Source organism: Aptenodytes forsteri, unplaced genomic scaffold, assembly GCF_000699145.1.
Source record: "Aptenodytes forsteri isolate BGI_AS27 unplaced genomic scaffold, ASM69914v1 Scaffold9, whole genome shotgun sequence".
NCBI classification, from domain to species: Eukaryota; Metazoa; Chordata; class Aves; order Sphenisciformes; family Spheniscidae; genus Aptenodytes; species Aptenodytes forsteri.
The window spans coordinates 1,103,644-1,130,570 of NW_008796217.1; the positions used below are offsets into that span (position 1 = coordinate 1,103,644).

The 26,927-nt window shown below is 38.8% G+C and overlaps 1 protein-coding gene across 1 annotated transcript in view; it reads right to left on the minus strand.

Annotated features, from left to right (window-relative positions):
- RFTN1 (raftlin, lipid raft linker 1) overlaps positions 1–25,213 on the minus strand; it is a 93,114-nt gene extending 67,901 nt beyond the window's left edge. Inside the window, exon 1 of the mRNA XM_009288591.1 lies at positions 25,069–25,213. Within this exon, the coding sequence (XP_009286866.1) occupies positions 25,069–25,213 (145 nt within the window). The remainder of the gene's footprint in view (positions 1–25,068) is intronic.
- Between the last annotated feature and the right edge of the window lie 1,714 nt (positions 25,214–26,927).

Below are 26,927 nucleotides of genomic sequence, written 5' to 3' on the forward strand. Positions count from 1 at the left end.
TTAGCCCATGCTAAATAAAGACAAGCATCAACTACGGTACGTCTTTATATAATATATATACTCAACAGAATCAGATGCTTTTAATGCTATTCTATTTGATAAACAGCAATTTTCCCTTCCTGCTAGTTACATTTATGACAAAGCTAAAACAAACTTTATTGTTTTTTAATTTGTTTCTACTTGAATGATAGCTATGCTCCAGGAAAAATAAGATGTTAAATACCAAAACGGCATTTATTTAATTTCTCTTTACTGAAATGGTCAAATTCAGGGTCAAATTTAGGTCAGTTTCTCAGTGCTTATCCTTAATACTTTATTTAAAAGGACAAGCATACAGTTCTACTCTAAATTTCTATTATCCTGTGTTAGGTGTTTACTTAGTTTGCTTACTCCAACAAAACAAATTAAATGTTGGGACTTTTTGGTCTTCTTTTTTTAATATGTTTTCCCAATTAAGCTTTTACACTCTTATACCAGTCACAGCTGTTAAAGGCTGATGGAGCCCTTAATTACAGTTCACATTACACATGAAAACATTCCACAAAAACATTGGACTCCTTTTAACTAGTTTCTGTGTCCTTTTAAAGTTTTCACATTCATCTGGATTTTCAAAGTAATGTTCCTCAAGTTATTATGAAACATTAAGTAAGCCTTTTTCCTTTGCATTAAAACAATCAAAGATCAAATTGGTGCGCACAAAGATCATATGCGCTCTCTGTCTATACTGGGTACAGAAGAAAGCACTTTCCACCAATACTTGCCCAAAATGTGGTGTATAATGGGGTCTGAAACAAAAAAAAGGAAGACCGGCAAACTCTCCGGACCCAGACTATTAAGCGATGCAGCAACTCAGTTCCCTGGTAGCCACAAGCACAACACTCCTATTTGATCAGGCCTAACACACATCAGCAGGCTCAGACCCTTCAAGAAATACAGTTGTAACTGTTTACTTTTTCAAAGCACAGGATGAGGCCGTTCCCAAGCCCATGGTTGTTCCTCAGGACTTATGAAGCCCTGAGAAGAGGGAGGCGGCCAACAGAAGGGCCACAAGGGCAACCACAGCGCAGCTCTCCCTCTCCCCACTGTGGGCTCAAAGGCAGGTAGTTGCTCCTGAGCAGGGTTGTGCCTGTGAGCTAGAAAGGAGCAAACGTTCAGGCACGCTACACACTTAGTCACTCCTACTCGTTACTTCCACGCAGCTCCCTACCCAGGATGAACTTTTTGCTGCTATCCTTCTAAGGCACCCCAATCTCCCTCCTGCACTCTGCAGAGCACGTAGGAGACCACCTGAAAGAATCTGGATAGTGGCCAGGTGTTAGCGTCCCTGGTCCTTAACGGATCTAGCAACAAGCATGTAAGATGAAAACAAGGTACAAGCAAAATTATGGTCATATGGTAATACAGCCATTACCCCAACACCATCCACTGACATCCTGCAGGGCTTTATAATAGATCTGGCTCTTTACCTCCTGCCTTTAGTGACCGCCTCGTGGAAAATGGCATTAGCTCACTCCGTTGTGCCTCACGCATCCCACCAAGGTGGTCTTAATTGCATGTCTGCTGGCAGGAAACTAAATAGCAACATTGAATGGAGACAATAATGTGGGAAGAGAGTATATCACCGAGCATGTGTTTGAGCAAATGCATAAATCTGGCCCAAGTCCACAAAATTTCCCTCGCTTTCACACAGGGCACTTCCCGAGAATGTTTATGATTGTTTATAACAGCCCTGATCTTTTTGTAGAATACCAAAGCAAGCACACTTCCTCTATTTAGTATGAGGATTGCTGTTTCTTAATTTAATATTAATTCCTTTCCAGCAACTTTAATTTAATTTAAAGAAATCAAATCTACAGCAGACTAAGTTCTAGTAGAGCAAAATACTGTCTTTGCATTAGGGCCAGTCAAAAAAATTTAACTAGAAAGTTTACTGTCAGAAGATGCAGTTTCACCTACATTAAAACATTTCATAGGAACATGTCAAATGCAGCAAAGTTTTTCATTTGGATAACATTCAGAAGTTTAAATAAAAGTAATGCATTAATGTTTTACATCATCAAAGTGGTTAAACAAGCAGCATTTTTTCAGTGGTTCTGTGAATTTTCACTCCACTTGAATTTTTGGAATTACCTCTATTACCGGAACTGTGATTTCTTTTTGGAAGGTACAATCGCAGTGACAGAAGGTGCACACTCACAACAATTAGATACAGAAACAAACCAATGCAGCTCCGAGCAGCTAGTTTCTGCAAGCTGAACGCTGACTGCTGAATGAAGGACCATCCTGTCAGGTCTCTTTTTGGTTTGCCAAAGTCTTCGGGTTTATCTGTGCAGGCCCTGAGCGCTGAATGGTACCGCAGCTCCTTGCAGAGAGGCAGGTGAACATCGGAATTCACCTGGAGGAAGGTGTAGGGTAAAAATCTATTGGGAAGTGTTGGCTTTTGCCTAATGATGCAGCACAGACTGGAAAAGATCCCCTCTCTGTACTCTAAATAAGAAAGTTTTTAAGGCACTTTTCACTGACTTATTTAGCAGTTGGTTTGGAACAGCTGAAGGAATCCAGATCATCATCCTTTCCAACTATTAAGGCTGGGTAAGGCCAATTTGTAACTCTGGAGAGCAGAAAGCAGACTGTTACTCGAATATTATCGAAACACTTACTGATTGATCCTGGGAGAACACACTTATTTCCAATCAGTGTCAGTCTCAAACAAAAAAATATTAAGGCTTCTATTGCAAACTTTCATTCTTTGTTACAAACACTAAGGAACTCTCTTTTATGCAGCACAAATTGTTTGCATGGCAAAACAATGCAGTCATGTTACGCTCACTTAACTATAACTATTCTTCCCTCATTCAACCCACAGACAGTTTCTTGTCAACGACAACAACAAATACCTATCAGAGAATCAGAGCACTTCCAATGAAAATAAAGGCAAACCCACTAATAATGTAACTTAAAGAACACAGATTTCTGGCAAGTTTTGTGAATTCCAAATAATTGCTCCTGAACTAAAACCTACCAAACAAATGCTAAAGCAGCACGACTAACCTAGCAGAAAATACATGGTGCTTCTGACACTATCGCACAGCTTTAATTACCTGAAACACACTAATGCTAGAATTTAATGAGTTAAAAGCTCAAGCTTTTGGAGTAACAACTATACAAGCTGTACTATAGTCTCTTTTCCTCTCTAATAGGGCTTGAGCTTCCATGAGATGTATATAGAGGTTCCTTAATTTTGAAGACAAGACAGACAGTCTGGGTGCATTACTGTTCAGGCCATTGGCAGAGGCAAGAACTGGCTGTTAATATATCACGTTGCTTTTTTGGTTATGCTAAATGACATTCTCGGTGTTTTTTCCTTCAATCTTCAAGGCAAATACAATAAATGTTCCCATCAAAGAAAGTAAGAATGAATATGGAAGAGAAATCAGGACTTTAAATGAAGGATGACTGTTCAATAAGCTCCTAGTGTTTACTTCTAGTGAAAATGTAATAATGGAACTTAAAAATATTCAAAAGCAAAGCACTGTATCCTAAGAAGGTAGAGAGGGGAAAAAAACACAGAAGGACTGTGAAACTGCATATATACCCTTTGAAAATATGTATATAAATATGTGTATATAGGTATGTGTGTACATATGTAGGCATACATATATTTGTGTATATATGTATATGTACACACACACACAGACATACACCCACATTCTGTTCTTTCCTTTAGGAAATAGTAGATATGTGTATTAGTCAAATCGAGAAAGTACTAAGATAACTCACAGGTGCAATGAGATTAGACTACTTCGTCTAATCAATTGTGTTGTCTAATCTCATTGCATCTTTGAGTTATCTTGTTTGTTGTCCAGTCAAAGTTTCATTTCTGTATCTTGCAAGCATAAGATAAATATCTTAAGAACTGGGTATGTTTGCCACAAACATGATGTGATTACACATAGGATGGTTTAATTTTTGGTGTTTCAGAAAAAAGGAAATACCCAGGCTATCACTGCCACTAAGTGAGAAAGCAACACTAAACAGAAGTTTAGTTACCTAAACAAGTTGACAAGCACTTCTTAAATGACTCACAGCTTACATATATTAGCTTGTGTGCAGAATTATGCAAAATGGGCAAAATTAAGACCACCTACTAGATGCAAGAAGGGTTAATGACTATGCAAAAAGCAAAATGAAAGACAATGAAAAGGGGGAGGGATTTCTCATTTAAACTGTGCACAGAAAAAAGAACCAAATCCTATCCCTTCTGTACTTGAGCAGCTCTTTGAAATGATTTTTTTTTCTTTGTCCCTCCCTCCTGCTTGGTTCTACTTCCTAAATTGATGCAGACCAAACAGAGGCAACACAGACAAATAATTTACATTTCACAAATCCAAGAAAACTCCAACTATGTCTAACCAAAAGGAGAAAGTGTTCAAAGTTGCAATATTTTATTCATACAGACTTGTTATCTGTACAAGCTCCAAAAGGCAAGTATTACACTGAATTACAGAGGAGAGAAGGGGTTAATTCTGGACTACAGGAAGGGCCAGCATGTTAATTCACATCTATTTCCACCCCCCACACCCCCCACACCCCCGAAAGTACTGGTTCCCTGCCCTAAAGCCTTTAGACACTAAGTTAATCTGCTGACGGCAATACTTTACCTGCCAAAGTCAAACACTGAATGCCGTTCACTTTAACAGCTTAAGAAGCAGTGAAATAGGACTTCCCATCGCTTCCACCAGTGGTGCAGCAAGTTATGTCCTCTCTCAGCAAGTAGCCATTAATCAAATACTTTAAAAGGGGGGGAAGGAGGAGCTACCCAAGGAGAAAAAAAAAAGTAAAACTTACTGAAGAGATCTTCTGATATCTTAGAAGTTGGTGGCACCATAAAATTTGGAGGGCTGATGCATCTTTTTTGCTTTGACCCCTCTCTAGCTAATGTGCTCGCCCTTTTTCTTAGCAGCAACACTAATGAACGCTAGCGAGTTTCACAGCTAACCCTGCAGCCTACAGAATCTTCTCATTCTCTCCCTCTCATACTTTTTAATACATGTCTTTTCTTCCTGGCATAACCCCCTCCTTTTCCCTTTCCTCTGCTCCTCTCTGTTTTATGCTTCACCTTGATGTTCTTTCCATATTTCTGGCAATTTTCATTTCACATTTTAGAACTGCAGAATATAACAAAGTAGTAACACTGGATTCTTTGCAAATTTTACAATAAGCAAACCTGGACTGCAGTAAAAGAACAGTAAAAAGCACAGACAATATCCTCAGAAGAGTACAAAAAATTGCCTACTTTAATAAGTTCCAATTTATGCAGAATTTATTCATTTTATGGTATACTTCGCTAGATGAGAAAAATCTCTGAAATTGAATTTGTAGCATTTCTAAGCTTTCCAAATCACGACATCCTACTGTCAATAAAACGCTGCATGTGCTGACTCTTCAAGGAGTTAAAAAGCAGAAAGGTTCATATATCAATCTATGTATTTCCATCCAAACCAACTGAGAACAACCTTGAGATTACTGTTTTTATTCTTAATCAAGCACAGATTAACAAAGTAGCATAACTGCATGCATTATATTAGGATTTTTTTTTCCATACTCACGAGATAGTTAATAAGTATAAATCTGATTGAAGTCTAGTTTCCAAACTGAAAAATGTCAAGAGGATTTCAAAACATATAAGGAAAGGGGAGAAGAAAGAAATCAACAGTAGTAACTGTGGCTGAATACATGCACTATGATCTGATGTATGTTTTTCCTGGTACACTGAAAACTGTGATTAAAATCAACAACTTGGCGCAACTCAGACAAACAAGAAGATAAAACTGCATTACAAATGCAGTTTTACAATAAAGGGTTGTTTTTCCCCAATTCACAAGATAATTACTGCATATCATAAGTACATGCCAGGAGAAATAACTGGAAATTAGGAGAATATTTAAAAGTTTGCATTTTATAAATTCAGCCTTCAACACAAAGATCTAAATTCACTGACATATCCAATAACCTCAGGAAGAAAGGTTTGGATTTATCAAGATAGCTCTTATTCCTCAAGCCATCCTGTGCAACAGAGAACTGACAGTCTCCAGGGAAACCAAAATCCTCTTGGCAGGTCATGCCTGTATATATTTTATACATAGCACTTTGCAGAACACATACAGGAAAGGACAGATAGCTTTATAAATGCTTGAAGGCTTTATTCAAATGTTACCTGCTGGTTTCTGTTTCTTTTCACTTTAAATCTCCAGTGTTTCACATGCATTTTCCCCTTATGTTGTAAAAGGTGTTTTCAGTCTTTCTTGTAAAATCTTATTTAGGATGATACTGTATGCCAAGTTTGTTTGATTTTTTTAAAAGCTAGAAATGGATATTTTTCCAATCCTGTCACCAAAGTCCATATATTACCCTATTCAGATGTTCTCATTTCTTAACTGCATCAACCAATAACATTCCTTTTCTTCAAAAGGCAGCAGTACATACTAAACACTTAATATTTTAAATTAGAATAATTAAAGTATCATAGTGACTTTCATCTTTTTATCTTTTTCCTGGCTTGAAATATTTTATTTTTTAAGATAAAGAGAAGACATTTCCAAATTAAATGTGTTTTTCATCTTCAAAAGGCAGCAGTACATACTAAACACTTAATATTTTAAATTAGAATAATTAAAGTATCATAGTGACTTTCATCTTTTTATCTTTTTCCTGGCTTGAAATATTTTATTTTTTAAGATAAAGAGAAGACATTTCCAAATTAAGCGTGTTTTTCATTTGAAAGATAACATAAAGTGTAACTTTTCAGTGTTCTTTTGGTGCTCCTTTAAATCAAATTCCCCTATTTGGGAAACCCTGTAATTTTTCATAAATGTCTGTTAAATTGTTTTCAGCTTTACTGGCAAAACTAAATAGATGTTAAAGCAGCCAAAAATGTAACATGCATTGTATAACTAAGAAGCAGTGTTACTTGAAGGTATATTCTCAATTAGATTTTGGCCCCAGGTTTGGTTATGTTTGAAAAAGAAAGTTGGGTAAGAGAATGCTACATGATGAAATTCAATATAAACAGGAGTTATTCAGGGGCATGTAAATTAAATTTAGAGGAAAGGGAGATATAATGCATTTGGATTATTTTTAAACACATTACCCTGTAGCGATCCTAAGACAAATACTTCCATTCCCCTATTTGGGAAACCCTGTAATTTTTCATAAATGTCTGTTAAATTGTTTTCAGCTTTACTGGCAAAACTAAATAGATGTTAAAGCAGCCAAAAATGTAACATGCATTGTATAACTAAGCAAGCAGTGTTACTTGAAGGTATATTCTCAATTAGATTTTGGCCCCAGGTTTGGTTATGTTTGAAAAAGAAAGTTGGGTAAGAGAATGCTACATGATGAAATTCAATATAAACAGGAGTTATTCAGGGGCATGTAAATTAAATTTAGAGGAAAGGGAGATATAATGCATTTGGATTATTTTTAAACACATTACCCTGTAGCGATCCTAAGACAAATACTTCCATGGGCACCTATGCAAGACCCCAGCTGTTAGATTATAAACAGAAACAAAACTGATCCATCTAACGCCATCGAACTTTCCAGGAAAACGCCAAATTTTAAAAAGGAATAAAGTAAATTAGATCTGTCTTCATTTCCAATCGTTAGGCCTGCTTGGGGAACTGCAATAAAAAACCAAATGCAAAACATTCTCCAGAAAGTATTTACCATTCCTCTCCGCTCTCCTGCCCCACACTTCTACTTTTTGTTCAGTTGTATTGATAACAGGAATATATTTGCAACATTGCAAATTCTAAGAATACCTCTGCTAGGGTATGTGAATGTCGTGTGAAGAGTCTGTGTCTGTACACAAGCAGGATTTAAATTTTACCATCGCAGCAGACCTTGTATCACCCTCACAAGACTTGCTCTCAATGCCACCGTTGAGCTGTACTTGGAGATCTCAGCTACCCCGTAGTATCAAAGGGAGCAATCCAGTTGGAATTAAAGCTTTTCTGGTATTTGCAGCAAAACAGGCCTGAAGAGGAAGATCTTGTCATCCAAATCCTCACTGTTTAAAATTGTCACAGGAAACCCTCTCTCCAATGACATACTTAACATGCGAAGATTTGCGTGGGAATGTATGAAAATACAGGGCGGCCAGTAATCCCTATCAAGCAATTTCCCCAGCGGTTCCTGATTAATTTGGCATATGTGGCAGAGCCATGTATTACCCCATGTATGATTTTTAGAATGACCACCCAAACTAAAACTAATTCCAGAACATAAAAAGCTAGAACCACCAAATGGATCAGTTACTTTGCAACGAATTAGGCAATTAAGTCCTTTAGAAATGAGGTAAGGGAGAGTTACAGCTATACCAAAGAGGACCTACTTTACGGTCAACGTGTTACTGGATTTGCCAACTCTACTGGTACACAAAGGTGGTTAAAGATCTGATTAAAATCAGTACTAGATAAAACACTTTTTGCTGACTTTTTGCTACCTGTATCACTACATATAGTGCTATTATACAAATTCCTACTTGAGTTTTTTTCCATTAGCATAGCTAATGAAGAGTGATTCCCACTGATGAGGCTTTTGTTCTCCAACCTCAGTGCTGCCACAGCCTCAAATTTCCCTTCTCTTTTCTTCCCACCCCTTGGATTCCTCAAACTGATGAGAAACAGTGATTCTGTGGCTATGCTGGAGCAATGCACTGGCTCGCTGGCCAGAAAGCTGTCACTGAGGAGCATGCACGTGGCTTAGTTATCCTCACCTTTCCCTGATCAACGCAGATACCTGTCTTCTACCCAACTGCCAGCTTTCACAAAATTAGGAGCAGCCTAATTGTCTTTAAAAATTCCTAGCAAATTGGTTTGAAATTGTCCAGTTATAATTATTTGGAGGAATGAGACAGACAGACTGTGAGCCTTTTTTAACTCTCGTTTCCCTAGGAAACCAGTTCAGAAACAAAGCAAAAACCCATCACACTACCACCTCTAAAACCTCTGAAAAAAAAAGATCCTTCAAAAAAAAGGAGAAGAAAATCCTGCAAAAGGTACTATGGGATATTGCCTTCTGTAACACCTCTAACAGTGTATTTGACAGCGATAAGGCTTTCACAGAATATTGAAAACGACTAGCAAGCAATAGTTCACCACTGGCACCTAAAAGAAGTATGTCACTGCCAAACACACCACATCACTTCAACTTGGCAAGAACGCTTGATTGAAAGCCAAAGAGTAGTGGAAAAGGCTGTTAAAAGTTAACAAAGCACTTCCCAAAAGTACTGTTTTGTTTTTTTAAGCAAGTCTGCTAGAGCATGGGTGATGGATTTACGAAAGAAAAAAGTTTTTCTTGGCAAAAAAACCTGCTTTTTTTGCTTAGAGCGAATTTTCCTGTCACCCTCCAGAATTTGAACTCCTACTCCCTCGTTTCAGAAAAATGTGGCCAGTTTCTGTTTTCAAGTGAAAAATTCCCACACAGTAACACTGATAGCATGCAAATCTATTGTTTAATATGGGTCATGGGAAAATGGCCACAAATTCAAGCATCATTAGAATGGAACGACCAAAGTCAAATTATAATAATTTTTTAAATTTTTTTATTTTGCAATGAAATGGTTGTTGTTGCAATTTTGTTTGCAAAGAGTAGCTGAGTATTTTTCCAAATGTTTATGAGAAGGCATCATTTTACCTTTATTTCTCAGTGTAGTTCTGTCAGAAAAAGCGCTGTATCTAAAACATTTATTGGAAATGAAAAGGCAAGAAGCAGAGACACCTTACCCTCAAAGCTGCCAAAGAATGAGTTAATTAAGTTGTTATAATCTAATCCCAAAGTAGTAAGTATATGCAATAAAGATGTAACAGATGTCCTGTCCAACAGGGACAGAATTCTTTCATGGTATGAAGGTGGTAATTAAAAAGCATTATGCAGACAATCTTAAGATCTAAGCCTTTCCTTACCGCCTGGATAGGATCCCTTTTGGGTTAGTGACATCAAAAAATTAGTTTCATAAACGCACATTCTTACTGATTAAATAATAAAACACAGAAGCAAATAAACAGGTCAATTTCTTAGTTCCATTTACAAGGAATATAAAATAAACTTTATAGGTGGCACAGTGGTGTATGATGATGCATATCCACAGCCAGCATACAACAGAACTGTTCACTATTATTCCTGTCAGCCACTGCTAGCACGGGCAATACCTCAGGAGCAAACCTGTGAAAGCATGCAAACCACAGTGCCTCTATGCCTTGGCTAATACTGTTTTCTCACTGTTCCTGATAATGCAACATGTGGCTCTAACTTCTAATCATATGACAGCCCACATTCAAGACACTTTCACTTCTCTCCATTCCCAAGCATATTCTGCAAAACAGAGAATCATTTCTAAGATCAAGAAGGGCCAGACCTGCTACTGGCTAATAATGAAATATCACTGATAAAATAGTCTGAGTTTCCACCAATGGTTCTGGAAGGGTTCTCTGGAAGTATCTGTTGATGAGCAGACCAATTTTCCCCCAAAATTTACTATAATAAAAAGACCAAACAAACAACAAAGCCGACAAGTAGTGCAAGAGTACAGCTTGACAACAAAGTCTTACAATTATAAAGTATTTTATTCAGTGAACATGTGGTAAAGAACAATGAAAATAATCTCACAGAATATGTACAATTTTATCTATTTGATCATTTGAAAGGCTTCATCAAGGCATTCAACCCAGCTGGAAAAATCGGGTAGAAGAAGGACTGCAGAGAAAGACAGATGCTGCATCTGAGCTGAGCATTCCTTAGTAAATAAACAACAAAAACAAAACAAAACAAAAAAGCGATTCTGACACAGTTCCAAACTTTATGAGACAATGACTTAACAAAAGACGATTTATTCTCTCACTCTCTTTTTGTTCTTTTGTTTTGTGATTTGAGATAAAAGTAGATGCGAATTTTTTTTGCTTACTAATAATCTGTACAATAATTACTAGTGAATTAACCCATGCAATTTAGCACTATTTGTCAATTCTTCTATCAGTTGTTATTAAAACATTCAGGAAACAATTGTTCAAATAAAAGAACACCAATAGAGGGCTTAGCAACCGAGGAACTACAGCAGTAGACTGCTGTTTATTTATATTTCACCAGTAACCACGTCTTGGCTTATCTCTAAGTTTCTCAAAATTCCATCTATTTATTTGTAAACCTCATACCTCATTCTCTTTCAGATTTAAGGCCTTTTATCAATTCATTTGGAAACACATGGCAACTTTAGGACTTCATACATCCTTGATGTCTTTAATTTTTTATGTGCCACATAGTATGCGAAAGCCTCTGTATTATCAGACTGAGATGAACTCTTTCAACTGATGACTGTTTAACAGAGATGGGTAATATTTTTGCAGTTCTTAAACTCACCTGATGACTGTCAAGCTTGTCTTTCGTGTGTTGATCAAGAGCTGCAGCTCACAGCACAGGCTTAATGAGATTCTCTTCCCCTTGAAAGGACTGTTTCTTTCAAGAAGAATCTGTAGCTAATCAGTGCAAGTCTCAAGTTGAGAGGATGATTACTTGGGGGGAGAAGGAAGGGAAGGAAGCTGAGAGTTCTTTACAATTTCAACTAAACAGAGCTCCATTTATATGACATAAGCAGGGTTTGCAAAAACCAATTGGCCAGAAAGCCTTAAACTTGCAGTTCCTGTACAAGACCTTATCACAATGCATGGGTTACCATTTACCAGTAAGAGCCATACCAGTTAGCTACACCAGCTGAGTAAGCATCAGACTCAGCTGAAATTTCTCATATGCCACCTCATATCTGGGAAACCCCCTCACACTGCTGCTGATCCTAAGTTTATCATATAGCACAGTGCGTCACAAGTATCAAATCATTTGCAAAAGCATGACTGCATACAAACCAAGAGTTTGCTGGGTGTGCAAGTTATATCACAGAAAACAAGCTGCAATTTCATGCAGTAATTATGTCACCTGGACTCCTCTTAAGTCCAGGATATCACATATTTGTATGACTGCAATAAGATGAAACCAAGTCACTGAGACTTGTGTTTAGTGTTTAAGATACAGGGCAAAAATATACAACACATGCCAGGGTTTTGCCAAGATACTTGAACAAGTGCCAAAGGAGCTAGCTTGGGAACTGGAAGCAAGACTAGCACAGTGCTCAGCAAATGCTAGTAAGTTCTTGTCCTCCACACAAGCCATGAACATTTTTCCAGACTGCCTCATCACTTAAAGAGAAGGCCACAATCTGGAGGCCCAGATCAATCGTTATCATCAGCTTTGTAATATGTTATCGCTGTAAGACAGTAATGTTCAGCCAGTATTTCACCAAGAAATTACATTGAAGAGTTCTGAAATTGCTGCAGACTGGCCATGAACCAGCAAGCAGGTGTCAGAAGCACCTGGAATGCAGTGTTAAACTGAGACCTAATGCAAAAAGGCACATTATACTAGGCCCAATTTGAGATTTTGCTTGGCAGTACGTTTACATCTTGTACAGACAGAATACTTATTAGGCTACCTATCACTTGTGCACATACATACAGGCACTGAAAAGCAAAACAGAAACAAAGGTCTCATGCAGATAATGCACTATCACGGACATAGGATCAATGCCTCTCTCTATACAAAGTCAAGGTAAAGAAAATGCAGGTCAGGCATTCGCACACAAAACCCATGCAAATGCCATAAGATGACTAACCTGAAGAACAGTCAACACTTGAGACACAATCATTAAGGTTTGCAAACTACATTATTGTGCAGAGTACAATATTCATAACCTTAATTTAAATTGCAGTCACAATTATGCTTGTTGCTAAAGCAACAATCCTACCTATTTACAGAACCGGGCAAAGAAAATGAGAAATCCTGCAGTTTCCATGCACAATAGACATGATAGATTTAAACTACGTAAATGCTCTCAGGTTTTTCTTCAGACAAAATTTAAACTGAATGTTGTTCTTCCCTAGAAATGACAGCATTTTAAGGTTTAAAGTAACCTTTTCCTGTTCAGTAATGAAATAAGTCTAACACACTCAGGGGAGGTTTTTCATGTCACTTTCAGATTCAAAAAAACAAAAAAAGTTTTTATGAAAGACCCAAAAGGGATCTGAACCCAGAAATGTAAGTTGTCTTCTTCAGTACAAGACCATGTGCCTGCCCGTGCACAACACCATGGGTTTTATTCAGGCAGAACTCGTTAGCAAATCTTGTCAGAATGACAGCCACAGTCCCTGCCAGGCTTCATTGATATCAACACAACAAAAAGGCACACCTCCGGCAATGGAAGGCTACCAAAACACTGAAAACTCATGCAATGCCAGGTCTTCTCTTCCTACTTAACAAGTCAAATGATATCTGTCCCTCCATTTTTACTGTCACCCATCACCCTCAAGGTTTTTCAGTTTGTGTGTTCAGCTTCTCCTGTCCCTTGATAGTCTTTCCCTATTTTAACTGCTCTACTTCCTCTTGATGCCCCCTCCTTTCTGAAGACTTTGTCTCCTCTTCCCACCATGCATGGGTGCCCACATCTATCCTGGCAAAGTGAGCAGAGCATATGAAGTGTCACACTAACACAACCCTCTTAGGCTTCCAGACACAGAGAGATGCTGCTGTGAAGCCCCTTCCCTGTCCAAACACAGGGGAACACAGTGACCAACATCACAACAATGGCACTACGCACAGTGTTTGGGGTCTCCATGCCCATGACCTACAGCAGCATGGGTCCAGGCCAGGGTGGTTCTACCTCTCTGGAAGACATAGCAATAGGTGGCAAAGGCTGTCAGGGCAGTGCTCTTCCCTTCCCTTCTGCACTCATGAAAAGTCACCTGGTCACATATCCCCTTCGGAGCACAGCAGCAGTAACATGGTCCTGCTCCTGGGACTCCTCTCAGCTGTGTGTGTGATCCTCTGCAGAGAGGGCTCTGCTGTTTAGTTTTTGCTCCAGTTAATCCTCTGGACATACCAGTCCACTGGGCACTGTTTCTGGTGTAGGCCATATCAGCACCCCATCACCCTTTTCCCTATCTTTGTCCCTGCCCCAGAAGTTCCAGATCCCACTTTCCCTCCTTTGCTTTTCACTTCCTTCTAACTTTTGGGCCATGTTGGTCTCCTCTGAGAATAAAGCTGGCAAAGGTGTTACTTGAACTCTTTGCCTGATCCATTGCTGTTTAGCTGCAGCTGTACCTTCCACTCCACTTTTTCAGCCGAGAAGCCTAAAGCGCCTGCATTTTCTGGGGTGCAGCAGCAGGAAAGCTATGGCAGGGAGCCTGGGCTAGGGATGTTATAGCTCATCACAAGGTTGACAGACATCTTGATTGCTGCATTTTTTGTGGGAAAGAGTGTGGAGGCAGTTTCTAGGATTGAAGGATTCTGGCTATGAAGACCCTTTGGAGCTCCATATGAGCTGACATGTCAGCTCAGTGTTGACAGCCTATCAAGCAGCTGACAGGGCACGGTCCTGCTCTGAATGGGGTGCTTCAGCCAAAAGCCTAGGAACAGGACTGGCAGGCCATTTCTTCTGCAAGCTAAAAGGAAAGCAGGAAAGGAACAGATGCTTCCCAGGGAGAGATGCATGTTTCCTTGTTGAGAATAGGGGAGAGCCGATCTCCATACTGCAGGACTTAATCAGCCTGTACTAAGCCCCTTCCTTGTCCTTAAAAGTCTCTCCTCTCCAAGCCAGGGGAGAAGAAGGACAGACTTTATCACTCTTCCCTTTGTCAGTTCTCCCTCCTTTGTCACTTCTCAGAAGAGCAGGGCACAAGATTCACCCTCAACCCTCCCTTTTCCCACATAGTGTGCTGCTGTTACTTTTCAGCTATGCTTTTCCTTTAGCGAACAACTCAGTCCTAAGGCTGTTAGGTTTCCTGAGGGCCATTGAGCCAGCAGCCAAAGGCATCTGCCAACAGGAAGAAAAAGTCAAAACAGTCATTGAGAGTCTGGGAAGAGACAAAGTAACTATGCCCACCTAAATGGGATAAATGGTCAAATGCCACCAGGAGAAGAGTGAATCTCCTCACTTCTAGACACTCAGCTCTGCTGTGCCTCTCTGCAAGGGCAGTGTTTGGAACAGTGTTTGGAGGACGGCATTGCAGACCCTGATCGTGACTTTGCCCACTGCAAATTTTGCCCTCCCTCCCCAAACTGGTTAGCCACTGACCAATAGGTACTGCAATCATGGGACTCCATAGGGTGACAGCCACACCTGTGAGAGCAGGTTTGGACTCCCAAAACTTCATCTAGTGATAGCAAAGTCATGGCAGTAGCTTGTAACAACAGCAAGTTCCGACCCACCACACCATCCTCAGTGCAGAGAGGCAACCACTAGCCCTACCAGTCCAATCTTGTGTCCCACACCCATAGTACCCTCCAGTGATCTAGGGCAGAGCACACAGAGGAGTGAAAACTCAAGAAAACGAAGCACAGTCCATGTCTTCCTCCTCAGACAAAAGTAGGGAGGAAGCAGGAGGGAGTCAGCTCACCTGGGGTGTGCTCACACAGCTAGAGGAAGATGCTTATCATCCCATCCTCAACTCCATCTTTGTTTGGTCAGTGGCAAAAAAGTCAAGAGAAGTCATCAGGCAGTAGGTGCAATGGTAGCACGTATGAAAAAGCAGGAACAGAAAACAAACCATGAACAGAAGTAGGAACAGAAATTAGACTTGTTTCTGCATGTGAAATCTCTTTACAAGCATCACTGGCAGAGGCAATGACAAGCTACAGTCATCTGCATGAGGCAGACATTGGGACAAAATGGCACCTCCTAAAGTGGCTCCCAGAAGGGCTTGCAAGCCAGAAAGCAAACATTTGTCAGATACCTTTCCTTCGGGTTGCTTTGAGCCACATGTAGTGGGATGTTCAGTGTACAGGAGGACATTAACTCTTGTCCAAAGTAAAAACCTTAAAATGCATTTAATGCAGAGTAAACTCCCCAGAAGCAACTGCTTCAACCTGGCTGTCTAATTCTCTTGCACCACACTACTGGATTAAGATATGCACAGCCCGATACCAGCCAGTGCTAAGTTATGTGGACCCTTGGGTCTGACCCACCAAGACACTGTTACAGGTTATGTGAAATAGCTAAACATCCACACTGTTTCCATCACAATAGAGACTCTTTATTCTTCATATAGGAAGATTAGAAAAATAAATGCAAACAGAAAAAATCCCACACAGTCAAGGTCCATCTACTCAGTGTTTTCTTTTCAGTATGATTAAGAAAAGCAACTTCTCACAGTTAAGAGCAGCTGACACCAACAAGTCCTGTTTTCTCTTAAAGGGGGTATCCTCCACTCAGGATTAACAAATTCTAAACCTTTCATTTGCACGAGATTTTAGCCAAACAACACTTATTTACAAAGTAAATGATTAAGAACTCCATTAAAATATTGCATAGCTTTTGTATATCATCTTTTACCTGGCTGATGTCAAGGAATTTGTAGTAACAAGTCATAAAGAGACTAAGCAGATTACTACAGAGATGACTCCTAATCACTTCTCTCCCATAATAAAACCATGAGGCATTTATTATTCAAAATTACAAGCCACTGTGTGATCTCCTGTTCCAGTGAAACAGAGGGGAAGTTTTGTTTCTGAGATAACAGGATTTGGCCTCTGTGGCTTGAAGAATTTCACCATTCCATCAGAAATGCCTGTCTACCAGCCTTGCAGACCGCCAAGTCTGGCTCTTTGGCTCTTGAACAGCATCAGGAGGATGAAAACCACATGAAGATTGGAAAAATGTGCAAAGCCAGAGGCAAAAGAAAAGACAGGGCCACTCAAAGATCATGTGCAATTCCTGAGTTGCTGACAGAAAGGAAAAGTTTCTTGGAAGTTCAGAGCTCTTTTTAGACAGATCTGTAACTATTTTTCCATGATGCGAGTGAATTACAACATTCATGTATGTGTGATGTATGGTAAGCATCTTTTGTAAGAATTCAGTAACTACATTAAGAAGAAGCTTCAGCTAACTCAGTAGATAAACAACTGCATGGTAAGAATGGAGTATTATAGCTACCCATTCTTCAGTCTAAGAATGGGTACAGACTAGGAAAGTTAGCACAAACATGACTATTGCAGCACCCATATTTTTTTCCACAGTGTGGAACACGCATAAATAGAAAGCATCCTGCAGATGTTCCTTCCCTCCCTAGTCCCTTTTCCATTTGCACACACCCATTGCCCAACTACATATGCAGAATCCATGTAGAAAAAGTCGCTGTGACATTGCTAGATGTATTTGGGGTGAGATTCCATAAAAGCATCTAAAAGAAAACTGTTTCCAATCACAAGTTGAAAATACATTCCAAAACACATCATATGCATGTTCTTTAACATATTTGAGACTTCTAATACACATACCATATTGTATCTAAGCTTCCATCTAGCCTATGATGTATTATTCTAACACAAAATAGCAGTGCCACAGTTCAGTTGGATCTTGAGGAGACAGGTAATACCAGCAATTTTTTTTTTTTCCATTTGAAAGTATATGAAAGGTACAGCTTTTTTGCAGGTATATAACAGTTAAGATACGGGCTAGGAAATTTAATTCATAATATTGACAAGTTTCTTGCTTTAGATTCAGTGAGAAGGGTGTTTTGAAGGTCATGATTTAGCTGCTAGAGCACTGGACTGCTCAGGACCTATTCCCAGTTCTGTCACAATCGTGATACGACTTTAGATAAAGCTCTTTGTACTTTCTGTTGTACAGTGCAGCCATAAAGCAAGAAGTAAAAGATTGAATGTTCATATCCTCATGAATTACACCCTCAATAATATAAATGCATACACGATGCATACGTGTGTGTATGTATTACACACATTATTGATGTACAGATATGCTTATACATATAGAAGAGAGAATGTGTGCATACAGTCTACCATTAACAAGAATCTATATACAATAATTATGGAAAGCAAAGATTGTATATAGAAACTAGAATATGTGTAACAGATTTTACTCTAGTTATGCATCTTTATTAAAAAGCCAACCATGGTAAATAAGTTCAAATTATTCCTAACAATTCTTTAAAGCAGTTACATTTATGATGTAATTTATTGTATTTATTAAACTACTAACATATGGAATGCTCCTTTTATGTCAAATTGCAAGTTTCCCAAGACACACAGATAAGTTTTATAAACTGCTACAGCATGAATGTTTCATTTTGCTGTGACTTACAGTGGCAAGTCCTGAAGGGTTACATATTACTACAGACTGTAATTCACTTGAAACAAAATACCTAGAGAAACCAAAAGATTTCATTTCTTCATGTCTGCATTAATGGAGAGGACTGAAGCCCAGATCCAGCAAACCTCTTATGCTGATTCTTTTTATCATGTGCATATTTTCAAGTGCATATAATCAAACTAAGTTGAATAGGATGCACATGGACAAAGCTTAAACGAAGGGGAAGCATTAGCAGAATCTGGGCTACACAGAAGTAATCCATTCGCCTCTTCTGCTCATCATCGTACTGCTGCGAACCTGTTACATATTAATATCCTCTGAAGCAACGTTTTAGTCTGTTGTACATGATCTATACACAGCCTGGTTCAAGCTATCACATCACATTAATAACCTAACAATATTTTGCCTTGCTAATTTTATTTCATCACTCCTGAGGACAAAATGGTGGTAACAGACCTGGTCAACTGGAAATACAAAACTCAAATGCTAATTTCATTTATGGTTCTTTTGCTTACAGAAATGAAAACAGGAAATTAAATAACTTCACCACTGGGGAAACAATTGCTTTTACTAGTCTTAAATCAAATAACAACACCTGCAAATGCAGGGTTGCAAGATTTGTTCTTTTTTCAGAAGTACAGCCACTTGCTTGGAGAATTGGGGTTTTTTTGTTTGGTTTTGAATTTTTTTTTTTTTTTTTTTTTTTTTTAAGTGAAGGGTGAAGAGAAACAGAAAGCAGAAGCCAGGCACAAATAACTGCTTAATGTAATATAAAAATTACCGATAGGAAGAGACGGTAAGCACTGAAGTCAAAAACAAATATTATGTTCTGTAGCAAACAGAATTTTCTGATAAAAATGCATATATATTCTATAGGAAAAATGCCTTCTCTATCTTCAACTCACACACCTTCCAGTGCATAACACTTCCAAGTTCCAATTAGACTTCTTTCCCCTCTCTGAGGGGAAAACCAGATGGTTTTTTATTAATTTAAGCCTACACACAACTGAAATTTAATCCCAAATTAAGAATACATCCATATTGAAATGTTCCTTTAACTATTGATTGTAATATAATAATCGTGTCTTTTATAAAAGTTCATTAACACATTACTTGTGTCTTTATTAGGAAAAAAAAAGCAATAAAAATCAATCCAAAGCCCAGCCATAACAGTTGTAATAAGACTGTAACAAATGTTTTTTGAGCAGTATAACTGGTTCTGAAACATTACTGTATAGTATCCAGAAGCTTGTCAGAACTTGAAAGATAAATACACTTTCAAATTTTATATGTATATGCATACACATATATATACACATATAAAAAATGCCTCAAATCAGAAGGTTTTATGTGTGTAGTAAATTTGTTATAGTAGGAGTATTGTCCTAGTAAAATACATGTCCTTAGACAACAACACTTACAACACTTAAGCAAAAAAAACAGTGGAAATGTTGAAATGTAACTAATGACCTTACTTTTTAAATAATTTTCTTAATTTTGATTTTTTTTACTAAAGAGAGAAATTCTTGACAATAAGGATAAAAACCATACACCCTTGTATTCACATTATAACTTAAGAATTTCTTTGGGACATGTGAAGTATTGCTATTTTTCATTCCGTCAGTCAAAACATCTGGATTTTAGTGGTTTTATAGCACAAACGGCTTGTTCAGAGTATAGCCTTTCCCCATTTAAAAAAATTTATACCCCCATTTCATTCTCATCACATGGCTAGCATATGTTTCATGCCAACTTTATTCAAGGCCAAAACCTGTCGTAACTCATCAGGCCAATGAATTACTATAGGAATGTAAAGCAAAGAAAAAAAAAATTCCAATCAAGTCATTAAAAAAAAAAAAACCAACCCCAAAATACCAAAAAACTCAACACTGTTCTGAGGAGAAGGGAAGAGATAAACAACTATCAGATTCCTGGTTTCTCTCAGAAGGTCATCATAAGTGAAAAGAGGTGGAAGAAAAGAAATGAAGGATGAAGGAGAGCTCAGTTTCTGTACAACTTGTCATTGCAAGTGAAGTTTTCCAAAATAAGTAGATCAGATAAGAGCAGGAAAGGAATGCAGATTATTGAAATATTTCTCTTTGAAACGAAATACCAAAACAAAACAAACCAGCTTGCCCCATGGAGTCATTGTTGAAAACATGGTTGCTTTAAATTAAGGCTATTCCATTTGTCACACATGTCCTCAGGTTCGCTCACCATTTACCTCTTATTTCCAATAAAACTTAGAGATAAGAGAGGGACAAGATGACCATTATTCAGCTCCTTTTATTTATACAGAGAGGGATGCAAAATAAACAACAAATTTTTACTTTTGGAGGGGGGTGGAAGTGTGATATAATATTTTTGTGGTTTTTTCCAGCACAGGCCTGAAGACCCTAATTTGTCTCTTCTGGCTTTGCTGCAACTTTAATCTAATGCTACTGCCTTTTACTGTCCTCAAATGTTTTATCATTATAAAATTCAATCATTGCCACTTAGCATTAGCATTGTCGCAAAGTCAGGGAGAAGGCAGCCAGTTGAGCAACTCTGAAGTGAGGATTAGCCTGCAGAGAGCTGGAAGAACATTCAAACTGCAGATACAGCTACTGAGAGTAAGTTGTTAAAAAAGTGTGCACCCTCGCTGAGGCATTACCTGCACCCATTGCATGCCATCACTGGGAGTGTCAGGACTCTGAGACAGAATGACTCAGGGGGAGCAGCAGCAGAAATGACTGAGGGTAGAAACCTGTCAGAAGAAACAGGCTGAAGATGGAGATGATGCAGGACTGGACTGTACGGTGACAAGTGAGACTGACTCAGTGAAGGAATGAGCTGACAGCAAGGCGGGTAGAGTTCAGGAACTGGATAAGCACATCAGGAACGAAGTTACATGTTGCAGTCGGGGCAACCTAACAGCTCGCTGCTGCCAACAGGGAAAAGATCCTGCTCTTCCTCTGCACCCCCTTTGGCATTTTGCTGACCCAGCAATGAGCCATCCAATTTACAAACCTATTAATGTCTTCTTGACAAGTAAAAATATGCGATGATTTTAACAGTTTAATTCAGGTGAAATCTGGTGTGATTTCACCTGAAGGAGAGCAGCAGCCCACAAGCTTTGGATAGTACAGGTGACTAGAGGATAGAGCACAGGATGACGTTGTCAAGGGACAACACTGAAGACAGACTGATTTCTTGGAAGAGGCCACCTTAGCAGAAACAAGAAAGGTAAGGCTCTTAAGCAGACATTATAAAGCCAACAACTCAAAACGAGCATACTCACCTCAAGGTTTTGAAACGCTTTAGCAAAGGGCACCTTATTCCTCAAGTGCCAATCTACACTAGATGATAACCCTTTGCTACTATCAATTATCACACTTGCTCAAGTAGTAAAGGACAGTGGCAAATCTAATCATTTTAATTCTGAAGAACCATGCAGATTGTCAGTGTTGTGGCATACGATGGAAATGAATGGGTTCTTCATAGCCTGCTTTCCTTGAAAGCTTGGGAAATCTTTCTCTAGACACTTTACTTCCAAGTACGTCAATTCTGTAACATTGCGAAACGTCAGAATGAAGGTTACACTCGCAACCTTAATTCTGTCTTTTGCATCTATGCATTATTTATACAGTACTTAAATAAACGATCAAACACTATTTTCCATTGGACATCTGCATCAGTGCAGAGCAAGGCTCAAGTTTGGAAATTAATAAAAATGTATGATAAAGGAGTGTATTTCCTTACATTCCTTCAGCTGTGTATGTCGAAGGTAAACAGTAACCAAAGACAGCAAGCAAGAAAAGTTAAGTTTCTGGCTAACATAGCAGAGAAATGACCAGCAGGACAGTATCTTATCCCTATTTTCAACAGTGATGCTAAGGGAATAAGTTCATAACAGTGTGAACTGATTTAAAGAAGGTCCTTTTTCTTTTTCTGACTGCATACTCCCACCGCTTCTACCAGCTCCAGCATTCTTCAGACCCTTTCACACACACTCATCTGGCAGAGAATAACCAAACAAAAAGACGGCACAGTCTTCTGCCAGATCCATGAGTAAAATCAATTCACAGAGCTGACAGGAGGCGAGAGAGGGGAGCAATATCTCCCCACATATAGCTGCAGAAAACTTACATCCACCTAGCTGCCTGTGAAACTGCAGTTAAAACGCACACCACATTCTGGAAGTGATCTCTGATTATCTGGGTATCAGATTTGAGAATACATGCAGTTCCTAACTGCAAATGTGACCAGCATCCACACTTACATCTAAAGTCAACGAGAGCTGCTTTTGGAACACGTGAAGAAATCCTAAGGACTTGGAAAACTTCTGGCAGTGATCTGTGTATTAACTCCCACTTGCAACATGGAGATAATCACATCCTTCTCACCATTAAGATTAAACGCTTGTGAGAGATACAGTTATCAGAGCAGTAAACATTATAGAAAAGCCGCAGAGAAAAATGAGTACCTGCCTCCAGAGCCAGGCTCACTAGTGTTGTAAATAAGGCCTAGAATAAGGATACAATAAAATACTCCTCAGCCACTCATAATTTAGCATGGCTTATTCTAACAACCTAATGAAGCAGAAAACCTGTGGAAAAAATGATGTCAGGATGTACATACAAACTGAAAGGGCTAAAATAGATTCACAGAAGACAGACTTCACAATCCAAATGCTCTTTTTAAACAGCTGTGAGCATTTCATTTTTAGAAGCCTCTGAACCCACACAGGCATAGGTGAAACACTCATCATTAACTCTGGTTATCTGCAGACGTTATTTCTGAACAAAAATATAAATGAACCAGTCATGCTGTCACCATTGAGAAAAACCTGGAACATCGTAACACTATGTAGTGGGACATGAGCCTTCATACAGCCAATGACATGAATAGGGAGGGAGCTGCATAACCACAAGCTGTTGCCCTGCCAATCCTGAGAGCACACAGTCATGGGTGATACTAAGGAAACAGAGCAGGAGCAACAGCCCCATCCCCTCCTCATCTGCCTATCTACTGGCATCTTCGGAGACTGGAGTGATGGGGATACAACATGCCAAAGCAGAACTCAACGGGAGCTGGATAGCTTACACTCTTTGGCAAGCCAAAGAATTTGATAACAGTACTTCTACTCACAGTCTCTTTAAAACCATGCCTCCTAAAATCATAATAAAACAATCTATGATGAGTAAGAAAAATCTACAAGTATGCTTTACAACAAACCTATCCATTTAATCAGACTTAGAAAGTCTGGGTTTAATTTTTTGCTCTGTGCCAGACATCCTCTGTGCCTGAGGCAAGTCACATTGTTATCGCATGTGCCGATTCTTCCTCCATACAGTGACAAAGATGAGACTTCATGAGGTATCAGGAGAATGCACACACTAAAGCTTATGAGGCAATCAGACAGAACAGTGATGAGCATACCAGAAAAGCCCATAGAAGTGTGTCCTCAATATTAATTCATTTTCACTAATGACACAATGTGCAGTACATCTCAGTAAAAGTTGTCAAAATTATCAAAGGACATAAACAGTTCACTTTGAAATAAAAGTACATAAACATAGAAACAAATGCAATACATAAACATGAAAGAAATTCCTCTCCCATTTGTTTGGTGCTCTCAGTAACTGCAGTGCATCCCAATTAGTGTAACAAAAAAAGTCATAATCCATGAGTACGGGAGATAAGCACTAAGAAAAGTCTGCAAAGACAAAATTTCTCAGCTCCCACATTGCCTACAAAAGCACACTCCTGTCCAACCACGTATTCCAAACCTCCGCCTTTTTCCAAGTTTGAGTTAACTTGCAGCAAGTCTTAAAAAACAACAAATTCACGTTACTCTGGGCTGAACATACTGAACTGCACTAGAGGTGTCACATCAAGCGATGTACCAGCAGCTCTTTGTCTCACACAGTGAGAGACGTACTGCTTTGGCTTTTCCTTTGACCCGACTTGCAAAACAAGAGAAATAGCAGTACACTGCAGGGCAAAAGCACAGAGGGTCTACCTGGCATCCTGCCAGCTAGCTATAACAGATTTTGGTACTGTGTTGTTTTATATATAGCAAGAAGCAGGTCCCAGCCTTCTGCTCAAGCTTCAGATTTCCAAATGGTGTGAGGAGTAATTGCTTGTAGAACAGGCTAATTTTGAAGTGAAAGAGGGCACAGGCAATGGTGTGAGCAATACTGGCAGAGATGCTTGATGTCAATCAGGAAGGAAAGAAACGGAATATCTGTGGATTGTCATGTGAATTAAAGCAAGACTATTTCAGATGGGGGGGGGGGGAAGGTAAAAATTGCATGAGACTGGACCTTCACCCCTTTGATGTTTTAGATCTTCAGTGTCTCCCACTATCCTGTTTCCACCCACATGGGTGTACCTGTAGTATTTGTAACCACATAAGAGTTATTTAAGGTAAGTTAGCAAAACTGCAAACACTAACTTTAACCTCTCAAAACACTCCTGAGGCAGCACAGGGAGCAGAAGGGGAGGAAGAAAAAAGAGCAGTAACGTATATAACCTGGCAGACCTGAATTGCTTTACCATATGAAACCTGGATAAAATGCAAATTAAGGAAACAAAAATCCATATTAGAATAAGCAAAAAAAAAAGGGGGGGAGGGGTAAAAGAACCAAAAATCTGAGAACCTACAACTAGCTCTAAGGTTAAAAATTTACAGAAAATTCTCAGTAAGACCTCTGCATGTCAACATTATGACTGAAGAGAAGGCATTTACTTAAGGAAACTAAAGTAATTTTAAAAATTTAACCATTACACACACTATTCAAGAACATTATGGAGCAATTAACATATTAACTTGAATTAAAAAAAAAATCTAAAGAAAAATATTGTGTACTTACTATCATTTAGTGTCGTGAAGTCCAGGAATCGATATTCATAGCAAACATCTATCTTGGTTTCTACCTGGGGCCTCTTCAAAGTTGAATAGATATTACCAGGTCGTTTTTCATCATGCTTCTCTAGTTTGTTCAATCCACAACCCATTTCAGCAGCTCCTGATACAAAAAGGCAGGGAAAGTAAAAAAGGAAAATGCATAAACACCAATCGTTTTGTGTTTTTTGTTTTTTCTTTCCAGTTTCATGCAACACTATAGTACATTGTGGTGATTTTTAGTTTTTAAATACAAGCTACCTACAAACTATATGAAATTGTGTAATGAAATAAATGCTCAGATAGTAACTGAAGTATACACCACTCATATCAACCTTCAGGCACGCTATTATTTTATTGGAAAATTGACAGTCTAATACATGTATTTTGCATCTTTCACATGTATTCAGTAGTATACTCTGGAAGACACATATTCCGTTATAAAAAGTGGCTGAAAATGCAAAATAACTTGCTAATATAAGGGTTGACAACTTAATAACAATTTCTGCATATGTAGTTACTATGAGAGCAGATAGTACTATCTTTTACAGAGATCTTTGTAACATTCAAATTAATATCTAGACTTGTAGTTCGATGGAAAAAGCAGGTTTACTGAGAAGTACCAGCATTTAGAAAACTACCTCACTTCCTTCTACCTCATTTTTTCAGGTAAGCCACAAGAAATAATGGCACTTTAAGGAAGACACCTTCAAGCCAGAAGAGGCACATGACCACAGAACTGGACTAGATAAATCTAGTTCTCTTTAATAAGCTGCCAGTCCACAACATTTTAAAGGATTACTCCTGACAACCATTTCTGCTACACATTAAGTGTTTCTCGATATCCTGCACTTTATGGCTCATCTGAGTATGAAAGAATGGAAGAATTGCTTGGTGTAAATACTCAGATGATCCAAATCTCTCATTCCTCTTCAACAACGCTGGTCGGACTGAGGCAAATTATTTCAACCAGCAGTGAGTATGAGAAGATAGAGAGATACACCAGCTAGGCACCTGAGGTTTTTCTTTACAACCCACACAACATCCTGCCTCCGCCTACATGGAGAAACTCGTGCTTTGGGGATGGGGAGAGAAACACAGAATAAACACACAGTGACGAAGAGGGGCTCCCACAGGCCACCCCAGACACTTCGAGGCAGGGAATCCGTTCAGTGTAAAAGCGCTGCATGAAGCATCACAAAGATCGGTGTTTCAGCCTCCCTGCAACCTCCTACAGATAACAACGAGCACCTGAACAACTTCAGTCACAGACTAGGGCTGCCTTTACCTTGACAATTAATAAACCTAAAGCAGAGAATGAAAAACTAGTTCAGGTTCCCTGTCTCCAAAGATGTGCCTGTAAGCTTATGCCACAGCTCCATCCTCCAAATGGTTAGAAAGTCAGTCAAGTTTTCCAGCCCCGATGTATTTGGAATCTACTTGTAGAAATTTATTTATATTTATATTGTGCTTTAACTTTTATAATTTTTGTCCCTCCCTCATATTTCCTTGTGAAATCATTTTTATGAATAATTACCACATCCCTTCCCGTATTTCGCTAGGATAAATGTACTCAAGTCCTTTCCTGCCACTTACAAGACAGCATCTCTGCTCCATCACCCCCCTCACTCTCATTTGCATCGCTCCTGTTTTCATTTCTCTACATGAACACAGGTGACCATATGCTCAAAATGAGATCTTAACAAGGCCTATTAAAATAACACTGATGCTTACCCATCTCTACTGCAAATACCATGCCTGCTGCGCCTAAAATCATCAGTCACAGCTGAATCACATTCACAGTTTACCATCAGCTTCCCAGTAGCC